The sequence below is a fragment of the Schistocerca cancellata genome, chromosome 3, assembly GCF_023864275.1.
Source record: "Schistocerca cancellata isolate TAMUIC-IGC-003103 chromosome 3, iqSchCanc2.1, whole genome shotgun sequence".
In the NCBI taxonomy this organism is placed as follows: Eukaryota; Metazoa; Arthropoda; class Insecta; order Orthoptera; family Acrididae; genus Schistocerca; species Schistocerca cancellata.
Window position 1 is genome coordinate 703754962 of NC_064628.1, and position 22314 is coordinate 703777275.

The 22314-nt window shown below is 40.2% G+C and overlaps 1 protein-coding gene across 1 annotated transcript in view; it reads left to right on the forward strand.

The window, feature by feature from the left end:
- LOC126176521 (agrin-like) overlaps positions 1–22314 on the forward strand; it is a 366518-nt gene that overhangs the window by 168681 nt on the left and 175523 nt on the right. Inside the window, exons 9-10 of the mRNA XM_049923677.1 lie at positions 6813–7211; positions 7940–8092. Coding sequence (XP_049779634.1) covers positions 6813–7211; positions 7940–8092 — 552 coding nt within the window. The remainder of the gene's footprint in view (positions 1–6812; positions 7212–7939; positions 8093–22314) is intronic.

Genomic DNA, 22314 nt, shown 5'->3' on the forward strand with positions numbered 1-22314 from the left:
AAGGGCGATGCACTTGAGGACAATATTGTGGAAATGGAAGAGGATGTAGATGAAGATGAAATGGGAGATACGATACTGCGTGAAGAGTTTGACAGAGCACTGAAAGACCTGAGTCGAAACAAGGCCCCCGGAGTAGACAACATTCCATTGGAACTACTGATTAAGGTGTGGAGCCCTAAAAACATATATCTACATGACAAAGACATATATGAAACATTAGAAATCATTTAAGTTCAATCTGACCACACCGCAAGTCAACACAGAGAGATCACCTTTCAGCTGCTAGCCCAGAACGTGTTCCATAGTTCATCAGATGTAACACTGTTAACCGCTTCCACAGCCCAGTCGTGCAGCTAACTCAGTGCACTAATGTTAATCCTGTACAAACTATATCCGATGATGTAACACCATCCCACCAGTACACAACTCTAATTGTTGATGAAATAAATCTCAGGTGAACAGCCTGGTGTGAGTGTACAAAGGACACAATATTTCGGCAATCGACCTTGCTACCATCATCAGGTGTGCTTATGTACTGCTAAGGGACGGCAGGCGTAGTGTATACATCAGATTCCTCCTCCCCCTCCCTCAGGCACTCCCTCCGCTGTCCGCACCGTGGGCGCTCTCTTGGCCATCCGCGCCAGGGATCGATGCCTAGCTTGCGGCCCAGCTCCTGGGTGTTCCTTTGTAGGTGTGCACCCAGGGAGGTTTGCCAGCGTCGTTTTGAAGGTTCCTCCACCTGTCCTCAAATTCAGTACATTCTGGGATATTTCTATCTTCTTCTTAATCTGGGTAATGGATGGTTCCCAAGCTTGGTTAAGGGAATAACCGCTGTCACAATTCAGTTCAGGTTTTCTTACTCTAATCTCTATAGCTTCTTTGATGATACAGTCCCAAGATTTTGAAGTCTGTGTTAGGACCTCGTTCTTGTCATAATCCATGCCATGAAATTCTGACAGTCAATGTTCGGTGATTGCAGACTTATTAGGCTTTTGCAATCTCATGTGCCATTGGTGTTCAAGGCACCGGTCTTCAATGGTGCGAATTGTCTGACCTATGTATTCCTTACCGCATTGGCATGGTATTTTGTAAACTCATGATTTACGTAAACCGAGATCATCCTTAACACTGCCAAGAAGTGCTCTGGTTTTAGTTGGAGAGCAGAAGATGGATTTTACTTGATATTTGCATAAAATGCATCCAACTTTTCCCAATAAGTCCCCACAAAATGGAATGAATGCCATGGCCATGTTTTCCTCAGGTTCTTCATTAGTTTCTGCCGGTTGTGTTGCGAGTGTCGGCCATAGAGCATCCTGGATTTTCCTTTCCTTATAACCGTTCCTCAGAAACACTGACTTCAGATGGGCCAATTCTTGTTGGAGACTGTCCTTGTCAGAGAGGGTGTGAGCACTGTGTACAAGAGCTTTTGGCAAGTCATTCTTCAGAGCAGGGTGGTGGCAGCTGTCCACGTGTAGGTATAAGTTGGTGTGAGTTTTCTTTCTGTACATGCTGTGCCCCATCCTGCTGTCATATCATGTTTTGACAAGAAGATCCAAGAAGGGGAGCATCCCATCCGATTCTACCTCCATAGTGAACTTGATACTCTCATGTCTTGAGTTTAGATGTGCAAGAAATTCCGTCAGCTTGTCTCTTCCATGTGGTCAACTAACAAATGTGTCGTCCACGTATCTGAATAAACAGGTAGGTTTTAGATGCGCTGAGTCCAAGGCTTCTTCCTCGAAATGTTCCATGTACATGTTAACAATGATGGGAGAGAGAGGACTCGCCATAGTAACACCTTTGGTCTGCACATAGTAGTCACTGCCAAATAGAAAATATGTTGACGTTAGAACATGTCTGAACAGATCGGTGGTTTTCTCATCAAACTTCTGGTTGTTGAGTCCCAGATATTTAGGTAACAGAACCCTAGTAAACAGGGAAACCACGTCGAAGCTCACAAATACGTTAGTTAAACCTATATGCGCAGTCTCCTCAGTATATGGCAATGAAAATTCATAACAAGCTAAAAGGAAAGAATGTTCTGAGTATGAACCTAGAGACACTGAAAACAAAGCTATATGATATACTTGTCAAACGCTGCTACTACGCTGTTGAGGAGTTCATGAAGGATGAACTGAACATTTGAGCAGGATAAATTTACATATAGTCTTGTGTGTAAATGTAGCTGTCCTTCACAAAAGGGAGGAAAGAAAAATAAAAGTTTATATTAATGTTAAAATTCTTTGTACCAATTAGGCCTAAGTTGTGTTATCCATTTTTTGACATGTCTCCTGTACACTAATCATATGATTAGAAATTGTATGTTCTGAGACGAATAAAACACTATTCACTATTCAGATTCCTTAATGTGAGGTGGTTAAGGCATCCCAAGCAATCTGAAGAGTTATGGATATGGTGTGTACATGTCCCCATGTGATGGCTGAACAGCTCCTTGAGGTACTTGGCGAGAGGATACGTCAGGGCACCAATATTGCTGACAATAGCACATAAAGGGACGTGTTCCTTGTGAATTTTTGGTAATCCATACAGCCTCAGAGGATCAGGGGCCCTGGGTCGTAACTTCCTTGTGACCTCTTCAGAGGGCCATTTCTCCAGTATGCATTCGAACTTGGATGTCTGTCTTCTGGGGCACTTCATTTGGCCACAGATGCATGGGGCCCATGTGACACCATCAACCCAATCCCAGGTGCATGAATTGAAGCAGTTGGCGAGTTCTCCTTCAGCTACATCTACAACTCACCGCTTCAGTTCTGAAGATAGGGGGAAGACAATTATCAATATCACGAACATAGAACTGGATAATGAAGCGATCTCCATTCTCAAGAAAGGATTGAACTTTGCTCCGACACCTAAAGATGCATCCATCGCTGACATCATTAGTGCAGTTGAACAGACAGTGGCTCAACTCCCACATGGGGCAGCGGAAGAGGTGCGTCGCGAAACCTGCAGGGCCATAACTAGAACTAGACCTATGAAACCGAATATTTCCAAAAAAGAGAGGGTGGCCATCAAGATGCAAAGAGAATATCCAGACATAGTGGTCTTACTGGCAGACAAGGGTAACGCTATGGTAATCTTGTCCTACCAGGATTACACCAGGAAGATGCGGGACCTGCTAGATGGCACCGCATACCACAAGATTTACACCAATCCTTCCGAGAGTGTCAAAAGGGAAACTTTGGCCCTTCTCATAGATTCTGGCTTCCCTGAAGAGGTCACAAAGAAGTTATGACCCAGGGCCCCTGATCCTCTGAGGCTGTACGGCTTACCGAAAGTTCACAAGGAACACGTCCCTTTATGTCCTATTGTCAGCAATATTGTTGCCCCGACATATCCTCTCGCCAAGTACCTCAAGGGTACTGCTCAGCCCTCACATGGGGACATGTACACACTATATCCATAACTCTTTGGATTTCTTGGGAGGCATCAACCACCTCACATTAAGGAATCTGACATACTCGTGAGCTTCCACGTGGTTTCGCTGTTTACTAAGGTTATGTTACATGAATCTCTGGATCTCATTGGCCAGAAATTTGATGAAAAAACCACTGATCTGTTCAAACATGTTCTAACATCAACATATTTTCTATTTGGCGGTGACTACCACGAGCAAACCGAAGGTGTTACTATGGGGAGTTCTCTCTCTCCCGTCATTGCTAACATGTACATGGAACATTTCTAGGAGGAAGCCTTGGACTCAGTGCATCTAAAACCTACCTGTTTCCTCAGATATGTGGATGACACTTTTGTAATTTGGCCACATGGAAGAGACAAGTTGATGGAATTTCTCGCACATCTCAACTCAAGACACAAGAATATCAAGTTTACTATGGAGGTAGAATCGAATGGGATGCTCCCCTTCTTGGATCTTCTTGCCAAAACATGAGATGATGGCAGGTTGGGGCCAGTGTGTACAGAAAGAAAACTCACACCGACTTATACCTACACGTGGACAGCTGCCACCACCCTGCTCAGAAGAACGGCATGCTAAAAACTGTTGTACACAGAGCTCATGCCCTCTCTGATGAGGACAGGCTCCAACAAGAATTGGCCCATCTGAAGTTTGTGTTTCTGAGGAACAGTTATAAGGAAAGGAAAATCCAGGATGCTCTACTTCCGACACACACAACACAACTGGTGGAAGCTAATGAAGAACCTGAGAAAAACATGGCCATGGCATTCATTCCATTTTGTGGGTCCTTATCGGGAAAAGTTGGATGAATTTTATGGAAATATCAAGTAAAAACCGTTTTCTGCCCTCCAACTAACACCTGAGCACTTCTTGGCAGTGTTAAGGATGACCTTGGTTTACGTGAATCAGGGGTTTACAAAATACCATGCCAATGCGGTAAGGAATACATAGGTCAGACAATTCGCACCATTGAAGAATGATGCCATGAACACCAATGGCACACGAGATTGCAACTGCCTAATAAGTGTGGAATCTCTGAGCATTGACTGTCAGAACTTCGTGGCATGGATTATGACAAGACCAATGTCCTAACACAGACTTCAAAATATTGGGACTGTATCATCAAAGAATCTATAGAGATCAGAGTAAGAAAACCTGAACTGAATTGTGACAGCAGCTATTCCCTTAACCAAGCTTAGGAACTAGCCATTACCCAGATCAGGGAGAAGATAGACGTATCCCAGAATGTACTGTCTTCGAGGGCAGGGAGAGGAATCTCCAATACGCCGCCGGCAAACCTTCCTGGGTGCTGACATACGAGGGATACGCAGATGCTGGGCCACTGGCCAGGGGTCGAACCCCGGCGTGGACAGCTGAGAGAGTTCCCGCGGTGCAGACGGCAGAGGGAGCACCCGAGGGAGGGGGAGGGGAAATCTGATATATACCTCACATCTGACGTCCCTTGGCAGTACATCAGTTTACCTGATGATGGCAGCAAGGTCGATTGCCAAAATACTGAATTTTTATGTTACTGAATAATATTTACTGCTCTACCAAAGGTAATGTCATTACAGGAATTAAATTAACTAAGTTTTGCAACAAGGAAGTGATTTGAATGCATAAATTCACTGGAAATAATATGTGGAAATTGGGGAAATGTAAATCTGAAGAATCAATGATTGATTTGAAACTAGCTGCTGCTAATTGTGGGCCCATAGTTCCAATCACATGTATTGATGCACTTGCATCTTTAGAGTGTGTAGAATTGTCATTGAACAAGCCGAGCACTTGAACCAGAGGCAAAATATTCCACTCAGAATCCCCTTTATACTGTGTGTTTGGTATCATTGTCAAGTATGAAACTCGCTCTGTTTCCTTCTGATCCAGTTTTTATATCTGTAAAGGTTATTAGTCTGTCAACTTTTGACATTAAAATGCTCCACTCCTTGTGCTGATAGTGTTGGATTTGGTAAAGGTATGTTGAGCTTTGTATATAACAATAAATGGAAATTATAGCCAAGATGGAATAAGAAGATCCCTGACAGCTTGCAGCACTGTTACCAGCTTTCAAGTATGAAGCACTAATAGCCGCAGGTGAGAACAGTATCTATCTAAAAAATTGTGACAATACTGAGTCATTTCCATAGAGACTTTTATGAAATTGTGTTATGTTACTGCTTAAGGTAGCCATGTGAAGCTGCCGGGCTGAACCCACTGCAGCTGTCAGGGATCAACTTATACCAACTCACCTATGGTACAGGGTGAATCAAAAAGGACTTTACAATTTTGGAATTATGTGTAAATTTATTGAGACAACTTACAGAATCAGCAGACATGTCATTTTGTAGCAAACAACCTCAAGTTTCACATAAAAGTGTCAAGTGTCATTTTGATTTGATATGTCTTCCATTTGGGATGCGGCACACATCCCACTGGTAGTCAATTTCTTCTCACACTCTTTGTATCAAATCGGGTGTAACTTGTGCATTGGCAGTGTAGATTCGGTATTCTGCAGTTGTGGGTGTTCACATGCCACTGATATGAATGTTGACTCATCATCGAAGATTATTGTTTTCAGGTATGTCTTGTTGCCCTCTGTCTGATGTAACATTTCCACACAGAATTCCCCACAAGCAACCTTACCTGCATTACTAATGTGCCGCACCATTGTGAATCTATCTGCTTTCAAGTGTAAACATCTATGCGGTACTCACCAAACAGTCTTTTGTGGAGTATTGGTCACACAAGACACATGTCTTGTTGATTTTTGTGAACTGCAAGTAAGGCTCTCCCTAACCTGTACAACATAATCATCAACATGCAGGTGACTTGGTGATTTATCATGTCACAGTGAAAAAACTGTCTTAACAAAGTTCTTGTGCCAAGAGTAAATTGTAGGCCTTCTGGGCGATTCCTCAGCATATTCAGTGTGGATTTTACACTGAACAGTTGTTGCAGAGTTTGCTTCATAAAACTGAAACACATGACAAGCATTCTCTATGCAATTGAAAGGAGCCACTTGAACTGTGCACTACACTGGCACTCCTGGTGGCAGAATGGGGTACGATGCACTACATGAATCAAACTTGTGGTTGTTTGCTACAAAGTGACACATATACCAATTCTGTAAGCTATCTCAAATAAATTTCTATACAATTCCAAAGTTGTAAAGTCCTTTTTGACTCACTTTGTATTAGTCAGGAATTTCTGTAATGTTCATACTTGCATAGCTTACTCATTTTGGTATGTATAAATGTTTGATGTTGCATTGGTGATTATTGCCTGTACATATAACTAACACATGTTGTCTTCTGTGTATATACTTGCAAAATATGGCACCTTTGACACTAAGTCCACAAAATTTATTTCTTTTCTCTAGCAACAATGACAACACCTTCATTTTACCAAAGTCCTGTCCGTCAGAAGATATTCATAGTTAGTGAAAATGAAAGAATGTTGCATCATGAAAATAGCATTTTGAGCAACTCAGTCAATCAGGAGAGGAAAAATAACACCAAGATGTTCAGCCTGTTGATGAAACCAGGACTTGCCAAGGAGGAAATGTGCCAAGATGTGAGATGTGATTTTGATGCTAAATGTCAGATTGGATCCGATGGTCATCCACACTGTGAATGTGAATTTAACTGCAAACATTTGCAAAAGGGAGAGCCAGTATGTGCTTCAGACAAACGTGTATATCCATCCTTGTGTGAAATGAAAATGGAGTCTTGTATGCGTAAAGAAGAACTAAGATTACGACCAATGGATCTCTGTCAAGGTTGGTCTTACAATAAATATCTATTGCTTTATTCTACATTTGTATCTTTCAGAAGACACAAGGTACTCTGTCAGTAGAGTAGTTAGGGATGACCATTCTTTGTTCAAAACAATACATTTTGTGTTTGGATTGTGGGATCACATGACAGAAACTGTTATGTATTACAGACTGTGCAGACCAAAGAGAAGACAACAAGGATTTTTCCTGTTCTCAAATCATATCAATATTTTCATCCTTTACTTTCAGTGAAAGATGTACAACAAAATCTCACTGGAGATTCATGTTTCAACACTTCCACGGAAGTTACTTTCTTTCTTTTGTATAGAAGAACAATTGATCCAAGCTGACTCCTAATACTGGAAAAATCTTTTTTTCTTTTGCGTATTTAGTTCACTTCCTTCGTCATCTGTCCCTCTTGTTCTTCTTTACTTCATTCCTTAATATTCTTCTCTATATCTGTGGGTCAGATCCTCTGTTGCATATTTACTTTTGTAACTCATATGTTCATTGAAGAACATTGTTATAAATAGTAGTAGAGAAACAAATGATGTAATTCCATCTAATTGTTAGTAATAAAAGTCATGCTGCTGTCTTTTCATAAAATACACTTCAGACTGATAAGCACATAGTCATTTGATTTTTTATTAAAGAAAAACAGATTATCATTGGAATTGCATGCTTTACATATCAAAAAAGGAGTTGCAAACAGTAAAATGAAATGCTTGCAGGAATGAAAGTTAAGCCATGCAATGGTGCACCCCCTTTGATGAATCCCATTACTGGTATGGCATATGATTGTGGCAGTGGCCCTTCAAGGCAGGACTGTCCTGCTGGCAGTTACTGCCACCAGACACCATACTTTGCTCGCTGCTGTAAGAAGGGTAAGATTAATGGCCAAACTGTTTAAAATTCTATTCATACATCTCTGGTGTCAGTTATCAGACATATTATAAATGGCAAACCTATTCTCATTGTTTCCTAATTATGAAATAAACAAGAAATGGATTTAATGAAGTCATGTAGGTATAAGGTCATCATGTGTCATAACTGTTCATATTAGATGCATTCACTTTCAAACATAACCTCTTTTATATTGGCCTGTGTTGCTCATATGCAGTAAATTCATTTGAACTTGTCATTTACATGGTGTTACTGTCAAATAATACAAAAGTCTTACAGTATCTGGAGTACGTAAATTACCGTACATTTTGATGGTAGCTGAATTTGGACATCGTAGTAGAAAAACTATTTTCTGAATCTTCTCTACAGATTATGAAACTGTTACTGAGTAATACAAATACAAATAATAATTATGACTGAACATTTTTATGTATATTCTGAAAATGAATGTAAATATGTCTTTGTATAAGAATTAAGAATAAATTAGCTGTCTAAGCTTTTGCAGCTGTTCCATAAAACTTAAAATGTTGTGAACTGCTAGGACACATTATTTTTCAAATCTCCTCCACCTCAAAATTCAAGTAGGGTGCTACTGAAGAAAGTAACACCAAGACAAAAATGTTGGATTGAAGAAGGTTTGAGCAATGGTGCAGTCTAGCAGATCAGGATGTTTTTGATTGAAAGAATAAATCATTTGTTTCTCTCAGAAAACTCTGTAAAATATTCTACTCATGGTTTAGTTCCCTAAAAATGAGGAACACACAGTCAGTTTAACTCCTTTCAGACACTGCCTTCTGTAAAACTATCAACAAATCATTTTTCATTATTAAATATAAGCTCTTATCATATCTGATGCAGAGAATTCACAGCTATAAATTCGAACTAAGTAAATTAATAATAAAAGTAACTACTAAAATGAAGCTACATTGTAGTAGATGGACGAGAAAACTGAAACAAAATTTGGATGGTTTTTCAAAAATTTTGTCGTATTATTTCATTTTAATTGCAAACCAATTATGATGTAGATTTAAACATCTAATACTGGACATACACTTCAGTAAATTTTTGCCTTCTGCATTTCATTCTGTTTGCCATAACCTTAGATAATTACATAAGAGGCAGATGTAATAGGCTTTTTTTTTTCGTGTAAAGATTGTAATAGCTTACAACTGTTTTGTGTTTCCTAATAAGTTAAAAATATAATAGAGGGAAACATTACACATGGGAAAAATATATCTAAAAACAAAGACGATGTGACTTACCAAACGAAAGTGCTGGCAGGTCGATAGACACACAAACAAACACAAACATACACACAAAATTCAAGCTTTTGCAACAAACGGTTGCTTCATCAGGAAAGAGGGAAAGACGAAAGGATGTGGGTTTTAAGGGAGAGGATAAGGAGTCATTCCAATCCCGGGAGTGGAAAGACTTACCTTAGGGGGAAAAAAGAACAGGTATACACTCGCACACACACACACACACACACACACACACACACACACACACACACACACATATCCATCCGCACATACACAGACACAAGCAGACATTTGTAAAGGCAAAGTCCCTCATTCATCTCTTTGTGAACAAATTGTACAGACGTAATCCATCCGTTGTGAGCTCATTCACTGTTTACACATTATTGGGCTTGTAGTTGTTAGTGATTCAACTCTGACAAGTTTGATAAGTTTTCAAGTCAAAAGAAGAGAATCTTCTTCCTTACAGCTTCTCAAATTCTGGAAGATGCTACTTAAATTATCACTATCCTTATTATGTAAACTGAATATGGTGTACTAAAATTAACACAATATGCAGTATGTTTTCTTTCCTTTAAAACTGTTTAATGCTGAAAAATAGTAATTCTACAACCTTTTTTATCCCTACACACAGTTTCATAACAGAATTTTAGAATTAATTTCAACAACATTTGCAGTGGTAGAGAAATATCTGGTTAGCTGCTACATAAATATGAACAGCTGGGCAAGTCCTATAATTCCAGTATAGCTACAAAATAGAACCTCTAGCTTTCTGGACTGCTAGTAGCATAATGTGTAAAGAGGCCAGAAAGAAACAAAAGTCCCTGCATGACCTGTATTAGAAAATCATAATAGGTGCATTATATCACTCTCTCTTGCCAAATTTTTTGGATCATCTAATTCATACTTTATAGTGGCTTTTTGCTTGTCTCCAGCATCTGTAAATCTTGAACCCTCTTCTCACAGTGCATCTTTCATTCTCTACCAATCAAAGATTTATTTGAAAGTAGTGAAATTTAAAGATCCCATCCTGTCTTTCTGTTAGTCTTTCTTCAGCTGCTCTGGCAGCTTAGGACTCTTTTGAATCAGTTATTGTTAGTTGTCACTGCTTTCAGTTGTTTGTTTTAAGTGATAAAACCTATTAACCTGCAATTTGTATCCAGAACAACCATAGAGAAATCAGTTAAAATCATTACTTACCGACAGTGACTTTCACTATCAAGAAGCAAATAAGACAGAGAAATATTTATACATTCTGATTATTGAACTGTTGTATTGCCCGTTATCTGGTGCCCCATTTTTGAAGCTGAAGGGGATTAATGGATAAAGAAAATCTGTTGTGAGGCCACAGGGAAAAGAGTATGTGATTCATGGATAAATAACACCATAGTAGATTTATATCATGGGAGGAAGTGAGTTCACATCCAGTGTCAGAAATATCAGCTGAAATTAAGTTATCAAGAAAAACAATCAGTTTTTGACAAGATAATATAACTGGACAGATAAAAAATCCACTCACCAAGCAGCAGGAGGAAATTTAAGACAATGAGCAACCTCTCAGAGTCAGTGGCTTGTGACAGAAGGGTTGAGAGTGATGGAAAAGTGACCCAGACCCCAGGGTGGGGGTGAACTACTGAACAGGATGAAAAGGGAAGACTGACTGTTGTGGACTGCACCAGTCGAGATATGAAAATCTGAGAGTTTAAGGGTGGAAGATGGGTGATAAGCTAGACACAGATTACCGACAAAACATTGTGCAAACAGATAATAAGTGCAGAAAGCTAAGTGCATTATACAGGTTAGACATGTGAGATGTGAGAGGGAGGCACAGGGGCTGGGGGAAGGGGAAGGAAATAGACAGGTTAGAAGTAAAAGGTATAGAAAACTAAAAGAATGTAACAATATTATGAAAGGGAAAGTTGCTACTCACTACATAGTGAAGATGCTGAGTCGCAGATAGGCACAACAAAAAGGCTGTCACGAATAAGCTTTTGGCCAACAAGACCTTTGTCAAAAATAGACAACACACACACACACTGACACTCACGCTAAAGCAGCTCACAAACCCATGATTGCAGTCTCTGGCAGCTGAAGCTGAGTGTGGCTTCAGCTGCCAGAGATTGCAGTCGTGTGTGTGAGTTGTGTTTGCATAAGTGTGTGTGCGGGGGGGGGGGGGGGGCTGTGTGTGTGTGTGTGTGTGTGTGTGTGTGTGTGTGTGTGTGTGTGTCTGTGTCTGTGTCTGTGTCTGTGTGTGTGTGTGTGTGTGTGTGTGTGTGTGTCTGTGTGTGTGTGTGTGTGTGTGTGTGTGTGTGTGTGTGTGTCTGTGTCTGTGTGTGTGTGTGTGTGTGTGTGTGTGTGTGTATGTGTCATCTATTTTTGACGAAGGCCCCATTGGCCAAAAGCTTAGGTGTGTCTTTTTGTTGTGCCTATCTGTGACCCAGTGTCTCCACTATATGGTGAATAGCAACTTTACTTTTCATAATACCATTACATTCCATCGTGGATTTTCCATTGTTAGAAAACTAAAAGAGAATGAGGAAAAGAATAGCTACTAAAAGGAAATGCTGAGACCGATGAAGTTAACCTAAATTAAGAAGTTAATCTAAATTAATTTTTGTGCAACCTTTGCACAAAAAACTAAGTTAAACTAAATTAAGGCCAAGTGGGTGGCAAGAACCAAGGGCATATTGTAATGCCAGTTCCCACCTGTGTAGTGCTGAGAAACTGTTGTGAGTAAGAATCCAGATGTCATATGTGGTGAAACAGGTGCTGAGGTTGTACCTGTCAAGTCGTAGAGTCCTGACAATCATTCTTTCCTTCTGATCCTGTCTTGTAAGTTCCTCTTGGCTCGGCGATCTGACCCGCTTTTTCATAACTCTCTCTAGTACCTACACTTCAACAGCCCTTTTCCTACATCCTTCTTCCTTCCCCTTCAACCTTCCTGTCAGAAGAAGGATCCACTGATGCCAAAAGCTTGCAGTTTTCCTTAAATTTTACATGTTTTCTCCATCTGGTACTTGGTGACTAGATTTTTATCTATCTAATTATATTAGATGAAGTTAATCATAGCACATGATGTAGTAAACTATCATTTGAAAACTTTTTATTGGTGTGCTTCCAAAGTCAATAACCAGTAATCTTAGTGCCTTATCCTTCATAATACACTACTGTCCATTAAAATTGCTACACCATGAAGATGACGTGCTACAGACGTGAAATTTAATGGACAGGAAGAAGATGCTGTGATCTGGAAATGATTAGCTTTTCAGAGCATACACAAGGTTGGCGCCAGTGGCGATACCTACAACATGCTGACATGAGGAAAGTTTCCAACTAATTTCTCATACACAAACAGCAGTTAACCGGAGTTGCCTGGTTTGTTGTTGTGATGCCTCGTATAAAGAGGAGAAATGCGTACCATCATGTTTCTGACTTTGATAAAGGTCGGATTGTAGCCTATCGCGATTGTGGTGTATCATATTGCGACATTGCTGCTCGCGTTGGTTGAGATCCAATGACTGTTAGCTGAATATGGAATCGGTGGGTTCAGGAGGGTAATGTGGAACACTGTGCTGGACCCCAACGGCCTGCTATCACTAGCAGTCGAGATGACAGGCATCTTATCCGCATAGCTGTAACGGATCGTGCAGCCACGTCTCAATCCCTGAGTCAACAGATGGGGACGTTTGCAAGACAACAACCATCTGCACGAACAGTTCGATGATGTTTGCAGCAGCATGGACTATCAGCTCGGAGATCGTGGCTGCGGTTACCCTTGACGCTGCATCACAGACAGGAGCGCCTGCGATGGTGTACTCAACGACGAACCTGGGTGCACGAATGGCAAAACGTTATTTTTCGGATGAATCCAGGTTCTGTATGCAGCATCATGATGGTCGCATCCGTGTTTGGTGACATCGCAGTGAACGCACATTGGAAACGTGTATTCATCATCGCCCTACTGGCGTATCACCCGGCGTGATGGTATGGGGTGCCACTGGTTACATGTCTCCGTCACCTCTTGTTCGCATTGACGGCACTTTGAACAGTGGATGTTACATTTCAGATGTGTGGCTCTACCCTTCATTCGATCCCTGCAATACCCTACATATCAGCAGGATAATGCATGACCGCATGTTGGAGGTCCTGTATGGGCCTTTCTGGATACAGAAAATGTTCGACTGCTGCCTTCGCCAGCACATTCTCCAGATCTCTCACCAACTGAAAACGTCTGGTCAATGGTGGCCAAGCAACTGGCTCGCCACAATACACCAGTCACTACTGTTGATGAACTGTGGTATCGTGTTGAAGCTGCATGGACAGCTGTATCTGTACACGCCATCCAAGCTCTGTTTGACTCAATGCCCAGGCCTATCAAGGTCGTTATTATGGCCAGAGGTGGTTGTTCTGGGTACTGTTTCTTAGGATCTATGCACCCAAATTGCGTGAAAATGTAATCACGTATCAGTTCTAGTATAATATATTTGTCCAATGAATACCCGTTTATCATCTGCATTTCTTCTTGGTGTAGTAATTTTAATGGCCAGTAGTGTAATATCTTCTTAATGCACAAATAAAGAAAAACAGTTCTCAACATTCCAGAAGGCTTTCGACATCTTTCCTCATAAGAGTCTTCTAACCAAAATGGAAATGAGTGTATGGCATTGTTAGCCGGGAGACCCCTTTCGGGGGGAGTTCAGCCACCGTATTGCAAGTCCTTTTTAGGTGACGCAACATTGGTGACTCGCGAGTCAGTTATGATGAAAATGATGATGAAGGACACACAACACCCAGTTCCCTACTGGGAATCGAACCTGGGCCCCTGTGTGGTAGGCGGTAACGCTACCGCTACACTACGGAGGCTGGAATATCACCTCAGTTGTGCAACTGGATTCGTGATTTCCTGTCAGAAAGGTCACAGTTCTTAGTAGTAGATGGAAAGTCATTGAGTAAAACAGAGGCAATATCCAGCATTCCCCAAGGAAGTGTTATAGGCCCTCTATTGTTCCTGACCTATATTAATGACATAGGAGACAATCTGAGTAGCCCTCTTAGATTATTTGCAGATGATGCTGTCATTTGCTGTCTTGTAAAGTCATCAGATGACCACAATGAATTGCTAAATGATTTAGATATCTGTATGGTGCAAAAAGTGGCAATTGACCCTGAATAAAAAAAAAGTGTGAAATTATTCACACGAGTACTAAAAGAAATCCGCTAAATTTCGATTACGCGATAAGTCACACAAATCTTAAGGCTGTAAATTCAACTAAATACTTAAAAACAAAGATGATGTGACTTACCAAACGAAAGCGCTGGCATGTTGATAGACACATAGGAAGGTTAGGTGGACGGCGGAAAGACAACACCTAACCTTCGTAACCTCTTGTTTCATCACTAGGAAATCCCTAAACCACCTTCCCTACCCTCTGGCTCCTACCCTTGTAACTGCCCCCCGGTGTAAAACCTGTCCCATGCACCCTCCCACCACCACCTACTCCAGTCCTGTAACCCGGAAGGTGTACACGATCAAAGGCAGAGCCACGTGTGAAAGCACCCACGTAATTTACCAACTGATCTGCCTACACTGTGAAGCTTTCTATGTGGGAATGACCAGCAACAAACTGTCCATTTGCATGAATGGACACAGACAGACAGTGTCTGTTGGTAATGAAGATCATCCTGTGGCTAAACATGCCTTGGCGCATGGCCAGCACATCTTGGCACAGTGTTACACCGTCCGGGTTATCTGGATACTTCCCACTAACACCAACCTGTCAGAACCCCGGGGACGGGAACTTGCCCTTCAGTATATCCTCTTTTCTCGTTACCCACCAGGCCTCAACCTCCGCTAATTTCAAGTTGCCGCCGCTCATACCTCACCTGTCATTCAACAACATCTTTGCTTCTGTACTTCTGCCTCGACTGACGTCTCTGCCCAAACTCTTTGCCTTTACAAATGTCTGCTTGTGTCTGTGTATGTGTGGATGGATATGTGTGTGTGTGCGAGTGTATACCTGTCCTTTTTTCCCCCTAAGGTAAGTCTTTCCGCTCCCGGGATTGTAATGACTCCTTACCCTCTCCCTTAAACCCCACATCCTTTCGTCTTTCCCTCTCCTTCCCTCTTTCCTGATGAAGCAACCGTTGGTTGCGAAAGCTTGAATTTTGTGTGTATGTTTGCGTTTGTTTGTGTCTATCAACATGCCAGTGCTTTCGTTTGGTAAGTCACATGATCTTTGTTTTTAGATATTTTTCCCACGTGGAATGTTTCCCTCTATTATATTCATACAAGTAAATACTTAGGTATTACAATCACAAATAACTTAAATTAGAATGATCACATAGATAATGTTGTGGATTGAACAAACCAAAGACTGTGATTCATTGGCAGAACACTTAGAAGATGCAACAGATCTACTAACGAGACTGCTTATACTGCACTTGTCTGCCCTATTCAGGAGTATTGCTGTGTGGTGTAGGATGGGCATCAGATGGGACTGACAGATGACACTGAAAAAGTTCAAAGAATGGTGGCTCGTTTTGTATTATCGCAAAATAGGGGAGATAGTGCCACAGACATGATACGTGAAATGGAGTGGCAATCATTAAAACAAAGGCATTTTTCTTCTCATGAAATTTCAATCACCAATTTTCTCCTCCAATTGCAAAAACATTCTGTTGGCACCTACCTACATAGGGAGAAATGATCATCATGGTAAAATAAGTGAAATCAGGGATTGCACAGAAAAATGTAAGTACTCATTTCTCCTGCACACCATTCGAGAGTGGAACGGTAAAGAGACAGCTTGAAGGTGGTTCATTGAACCCTCTGCCAGGCACTTAATTGTGAGTAGCAGAATAATCACATAGATGTAGATGTCTACACATTCTAGTGTTTTATCAAGCATATTACACTTAGAGGTGCTATTCCCTTCCTGTTTTCTGACATTTGAAGTGAGTTAATAGGGGAGCCAGTGGCAGAAGCCAAGCTGTATTTTAGAAAAAAAATCCTCAAACTCAACACCTATCCTTGGCTATCTATGTTTCTGTCCACATCTTATCATGTCCAGATGTCAGAACTCATCTTCATTTATCTTATCATCTATCATAATGTTTCTGATGAGAAGATACTAGGGTTTTCAGAGAGTACATGCATACACTTATAGAAAATGACAATGTCATTGCAGAAAACTGAGCAACCTTTGCTCAAAAAATTATGTAAAATATGACTAATCTCACACTTAGACTTTCCTTTGCCACTTTCCAAAAACAAGTCTGTAACCAGTGTTTGTATTGATCATTTATATGTGTCATGAAAATTCTATAAGGGAGGCAGGGGAGCTCTCAACCAATATTATAAGCATAGGAATTATGCTGCTGAAACTGAAATGGTGGTAGCAGGCACTGGCAGAGTGGATACGACAAGTATTAATGGGTGTTTTTTTCTGTGCCCAGAGAAAAACCATAGTTTTAGTGGAGGTGTTGGTTGTTCTACTCTTGGGCAGAAAGTAATTTTTAAACACAAAGAGTGAAATTCTAATATTACAGTTTTGAGTTAATAAAAATATTTGGAGCCATATTGGTATAAGTGATGTCTTACAGGAAAGACATCATGGTGATTGAAAAAAGTAAAAGTACTCATTTTTTGTTCAAAGACTATATCACAGAGTTTCCTTGTAGTCATGAAAATAAAGCCATTTCAGAGAAAGTGTCCACTGTACATAAAATACACTAGGGAAATGGTTTAATGGAAATATCTGGGTTTTCATCAGCAACTGTTGTGTATTTATTGGGTAATGTTTTTATCATCATAGATAATTCTTCAGGTGTTATAGGAGACACAAATGCTGTTCTTGTATGAATTTTTCAATCTGGTTTTCATTTATTACTCTGTGGTTGTGTGATGACATTGCACTCATTTCTGTTTTGAAGATTTTCCAGGATTTTTTCATCTTGTTCCTGGAATTTTCTATTTGTTTGTCATTTTCTGTTGCATTTAATTTGGTATTACTTGTCTAAGTATTTGTTTATATTGTTTAAACAGTTAATAAAAACAGGATTTTTAATTTGCTTTGACTGTTAATTTAATCTGCTCTGACTCTGGCATGAGATTTTTATTCCTGCTGTGATTCACTTGTTGATGTTTATTTGGGGAAAGCTGTTTCAATAAAATAGCTGTTGTTAGAATCTATGCATGTTGATCACTAAAACCAGTGTTAACAATTTGTGTGTTGTAGGTATATTTATCTGTATTTATAAAAGCCTGGTCACTGCATGTTGCAGAAGTAATAGTTATATAAGTTGGATTAGTTACAGTTGGTTTTAATTAAAGGATTTCAGTAAATCTTTAAATCTGTTGGGTTTGGAGAAATCAGTATTGAAAATTCTGTATATGAAAATATTTTTCTTGAAGGTGATGAAATTTTCTAACAGTTCCTCCATATAATTATGAAAGACATTTTATCACCATCTTGTGACGTATATTCAGAGATGATCACAGTATTTTGATTTGGGAGTTCTGCTGTTGAAGTGTGATGTCTCTTTCTCCAGATAAGCTGTCATATTTGGTTATATTACCAAATTTTATATTTTCTCAGCCATATATACAGCTACCATTATGAATGAGGATTTCTCTGCAATATTTGTCCACCAATTTGAACTGATGGAGGTGTATCAGTTCTAACAAGCCTTTATTCAACTGGTGCTCAGTAAAACATAATAAAGGAATACCACTCTAACCTTATCTGGGGTCTGTGTTTCTTGTTTTGTGGTGTTTCTAATGATAACCCACTTGTTGAGCAGCATTTGTTTCAGTTTAGGTATGGGTACTTCACTCGCTTCCATCCTCTCTCTCTCTCTCTCTCTCTGTATCTTAAAATGAAACAAAATAAAATAAGATAAAAATTCTTGGTTTAAAGATGAATTCACCTGCTTTTTACAGTAGCTAATTTTAATTAATGAAGAGAATGTATTGTATACTGGTTCTTTCCCTTTTCTGTTAAAGTGAAAACAGTGGCATGTTAATTTATCACATGGTAGTCTTCCCATTTCAAAATTTGTGGATATTCTGCTTTTGATGCATGATTCTGAACAGTTCACTGTTTTCACTACATTATGGTTAACCATATTAACCTTTTTGTTCATATGTCGTTTGTCACATCTTTTAATTATTGAATGTAAAATTACATATATCTATTTACTCAGATGGAGACCACTTGGTAAGACGTTATCATTGTTCTTAAAATTATTTTTATGTGAGTCTTCATGAAAAACTTCCATGAGAGCAGCATTTGGTTAAATAAGACTTTGAATGCCTTATTTGATTCACTTTTTTTCTCCGGTATGTTTCTACACTCCTGCCATGATTGTTACTCACTATTACAACTCCTGTTTCAGTGCTGTATTTCTTGACTTGCAACTTCTCCTATAATTAGATGCTTTATCTTCCAGAACACTGCAGGCATCTTTAACCACAGTTTCTTGTGCTATTTCATTTTCACTGGTTGGCATGTAATCAATGTCTTTAATTACACTTACATGTTGTGCTGCCATTTTGCTAGCTGGCACCAGAGAACAGGGTGCATATAACACAAGTTTGTCATCAGTGGTGATTTTAAATTACATGAATTGGATACCCTTTCTAATGTACAAGGCCTATCCCAAAAGCAAATACTTTTTTGGGAAAAAAACTCATAAAACATTTTTTTCAATGTAAAATTTGTTTTTACAGGAAAGAGTATTTTTTAAACTATTTTTGTACATGTCTGTCACCATTGTTCAGACATTTGTCATAGTGGGAAACCAATTTTGTATGCCCTTGTCATAGAAAGCTGCCACCAGTGAAGACAGCCACTGTTGAACATCATTTTTGTGTTGGCCTAGCTGTCAAAGTGCTACCTCCAAAATGATACTTCAAGTTCAAGAATAAGTGATAGTCAGAAAGTGCAAGATCAGAGTGGTACGGTGGGTGATCGAACTGCTCCCACCCAAATTGCTGAATAAGATTTTGAGTGACACCAGCAGACTGAGGACATGCGTTATCATGAAGCAATACACTGCCTCAACTGAGCACTCCACACCTTTTGTTTTTGACTGCGTCCCAAAGTTTTCACAATGTTCCAAAGTATCATACCACGCTGGTGGCTTCACCTCTGTGAAGAAACACAAAGATCAGAATGCTCTGTCTGTCCCAGAACACAGCGCACATGATTTTTTTGTCTTTCCAGTGTTGTTTATAATTCTTGTTTTTTGGGGTTCATGAATGCCCCATCACTGACTTGTTTTGATTCTGAAGTGACATCACAAACCCAAGTTTCATTACCAGTCGCAATTCTGTTTGAGAATTCATCTCCATCATCAGTTTATTGGTTAAGAAATGTCAAAGCACTGCCACACTTCATTTCGTGAAAATCTGTAAGCATTTTCAGAACCCAGCAGGAATACAATTTGCAAATTTTTAAGCAATTTGTGGCAATTGCATGCAAAACAGTTTTTTAAATTTGTGGGAACTCATCACAAAGCATGTTTATTGTCAACCATCTGTTTTCATGAATTTTCTCATTCACTCTGTCAACAAAACCACACTGCAGAAGGCTGCCCAGTCCATGTTTAATCATAAACGTTGATTCATCCATCATTGAACTGTCTCACCCACTTCCTCACCACTCCATCAGTCGTTACATTTTCACCATAAATCCTAAAACTTGATGATGAATTTCAGCTGGCTTAGCATTCTTTGCATTCAAAAACTTTATTACAGTGTACTTAAAAGTTGACAGGCTCAGAGATTGTCTTAAATATTTTGAACGATCACTACAAATGTAAATACAACACAATCCTGCTGTAATGGTGTCTGTGTAAAGACAATGAACCAGAGAGATGAGTGCAATCTGTGGAGCAGCAATGATTGTGCTGTGGTGGTGGTAGAACAGAATGGTACTTACTTTCTGGAAATGCCTCGTACATGACTTTTCACTGGTTAAATGTTTATTTAGTTTTTGCTCTAACTCTCTGATTCTCCCTAATGGAGCATTCCTACCATGTTGCAACATCTTAATTATCTCATCTTCTGATGCTAAGTGCATCAAGAGATTTTGATCGCTTTATGGAACTGGAACACAGTTTTATATTCTTGATCACACAGAGAGACCTTTACAGTTATTTACTTTAACAACACATGAGTAACAGAGGCTGTCTTTATCATTACTATTTTTCAGTCAATAGATATGTAACTAGCAGAACAGTTTGTGACTTTTTTGAGTTGGAGGGCAAAGGAGGAGGGGGGGGGGGATGTTGTCATTGCTCCATCATATGCAGTCCCTCTAAAGAAACTGCAAATACCGCACAACAGATGTAAAACAAAGCTTCCAGTTATAGATAGAGAGATGCTAAAGGAAACATGCCGTGAAATGGGAGTTCATGATGCTTTTAATGCCTCCTGTAGCAGAATGTATGTTTACTGGGTGTCAGTGCAAAAAAGTTAGTGTCCAGACACTTGCTGATGATACAGGTACTGAAACTGAAGTTCACAAAGCAAAAGTAGAGATGCTGAATTTCTTTTTCATGTGTCACTAAACTAGATACAGGAGTGTGCTGCAAGTTAATTCTCATACCATTGCAAGGATGACTGATAAAGATATTAGTTTCAATGGTGTTGAGAAACAGTGGATATCGCTGAAACTGAACCAGGCCCTGTGCCTAATAGAATCCCTATCTCTACAGAATTTGTGATTGAGCTACCCCTCTTTTAAACATAATATATGGTAGATCACGCCAACAAATAACTTGACCAGTAGTTGAAGAAAGCGCAGGTCACATGTGTAGAACAATGGTAAGAGCTGTGATCCACATAATTACTATCCAATGGAAAGTCCAGGATGGAATAATAATTATATGTAAAGAATAAATTGCACTCACCACATAGAAGAGGCATTGAGGTGCAGCCTGGCATAATGAAAAATAATACTAGAAATATTTAAGCTATCAGACAAAGTGCTTCCTCAGAAACAGAACTCTCACCATTCACACAACATGACTTATGTCCCTGGGTGCTAAGGTCTGACTGAAACAACGTCTGACATGAGCAACAGTCTGTTGGGGCGGTTGGTGGGGATAAGAAAGAGGCATGTGGCAAGGAGGGGGAGGGATAGCACAGTAGGTGTGAGAGAAGAAGCTAGTGCTGCCCGTGGGAGCATGCAGGGGTGAGGTGGGACAGAACAGGGCTGCTAGGTACAGCATTGGTTGCTGAGGGGAAGGAGGAAGGGGAGAGAAGCAGAGAAGAGGAAATGACTTGTAGGTGCATTGGTGTGCTAGAAGGCATGCATGTATTTTAGTGGGAGCTGGTAAGGGACTAGGCCGGTGGAGGACAGGGACTAACAAAAGCTGAGGATAGGGTGGTTGTCAGAATGAAGGATATGTTGTAGCTGGAGTACCAACCTGCACAGTTAAGATTCATTTAGCTGCAATGACTGTGCAGGATTATCTGTGGGCTTAACTACTAGCAAGCTGTCTATGTGCATGAATGGCCACTGTCAACTGTGGCCAAGAGGCAGCTGGACCATACAGTTTCTGAAGATGCCACCCAGATAGATGTACTTCAATATAATGGCTGTTTCACAGTTTGTAGTATCTGAATTCTTCTCACCAACACCAGCTTTTCTGAACTACGTAGGTGGGAATTCACCCTATAACATATCTGTGTAGCAGCCCTAACTTGTCCCCACCATGCCCCTTCATGCTCCCACAGGCAGCAATAGGATCTCATCCCCCCACCCTATCCCTCACCCTCCCACTGCACACCTCCTTATCCACATCACCCACACAGTTGATCACTGTCCATGTCAGACACACTCGCAGTTGAGTCTTAGCACCCAGAGACAGTGGCCATGTATGTTTGAGTTGTTTTTTGTGTGAATGTGTGAGAGCTCTGCTTCTGAGAAAGGTCT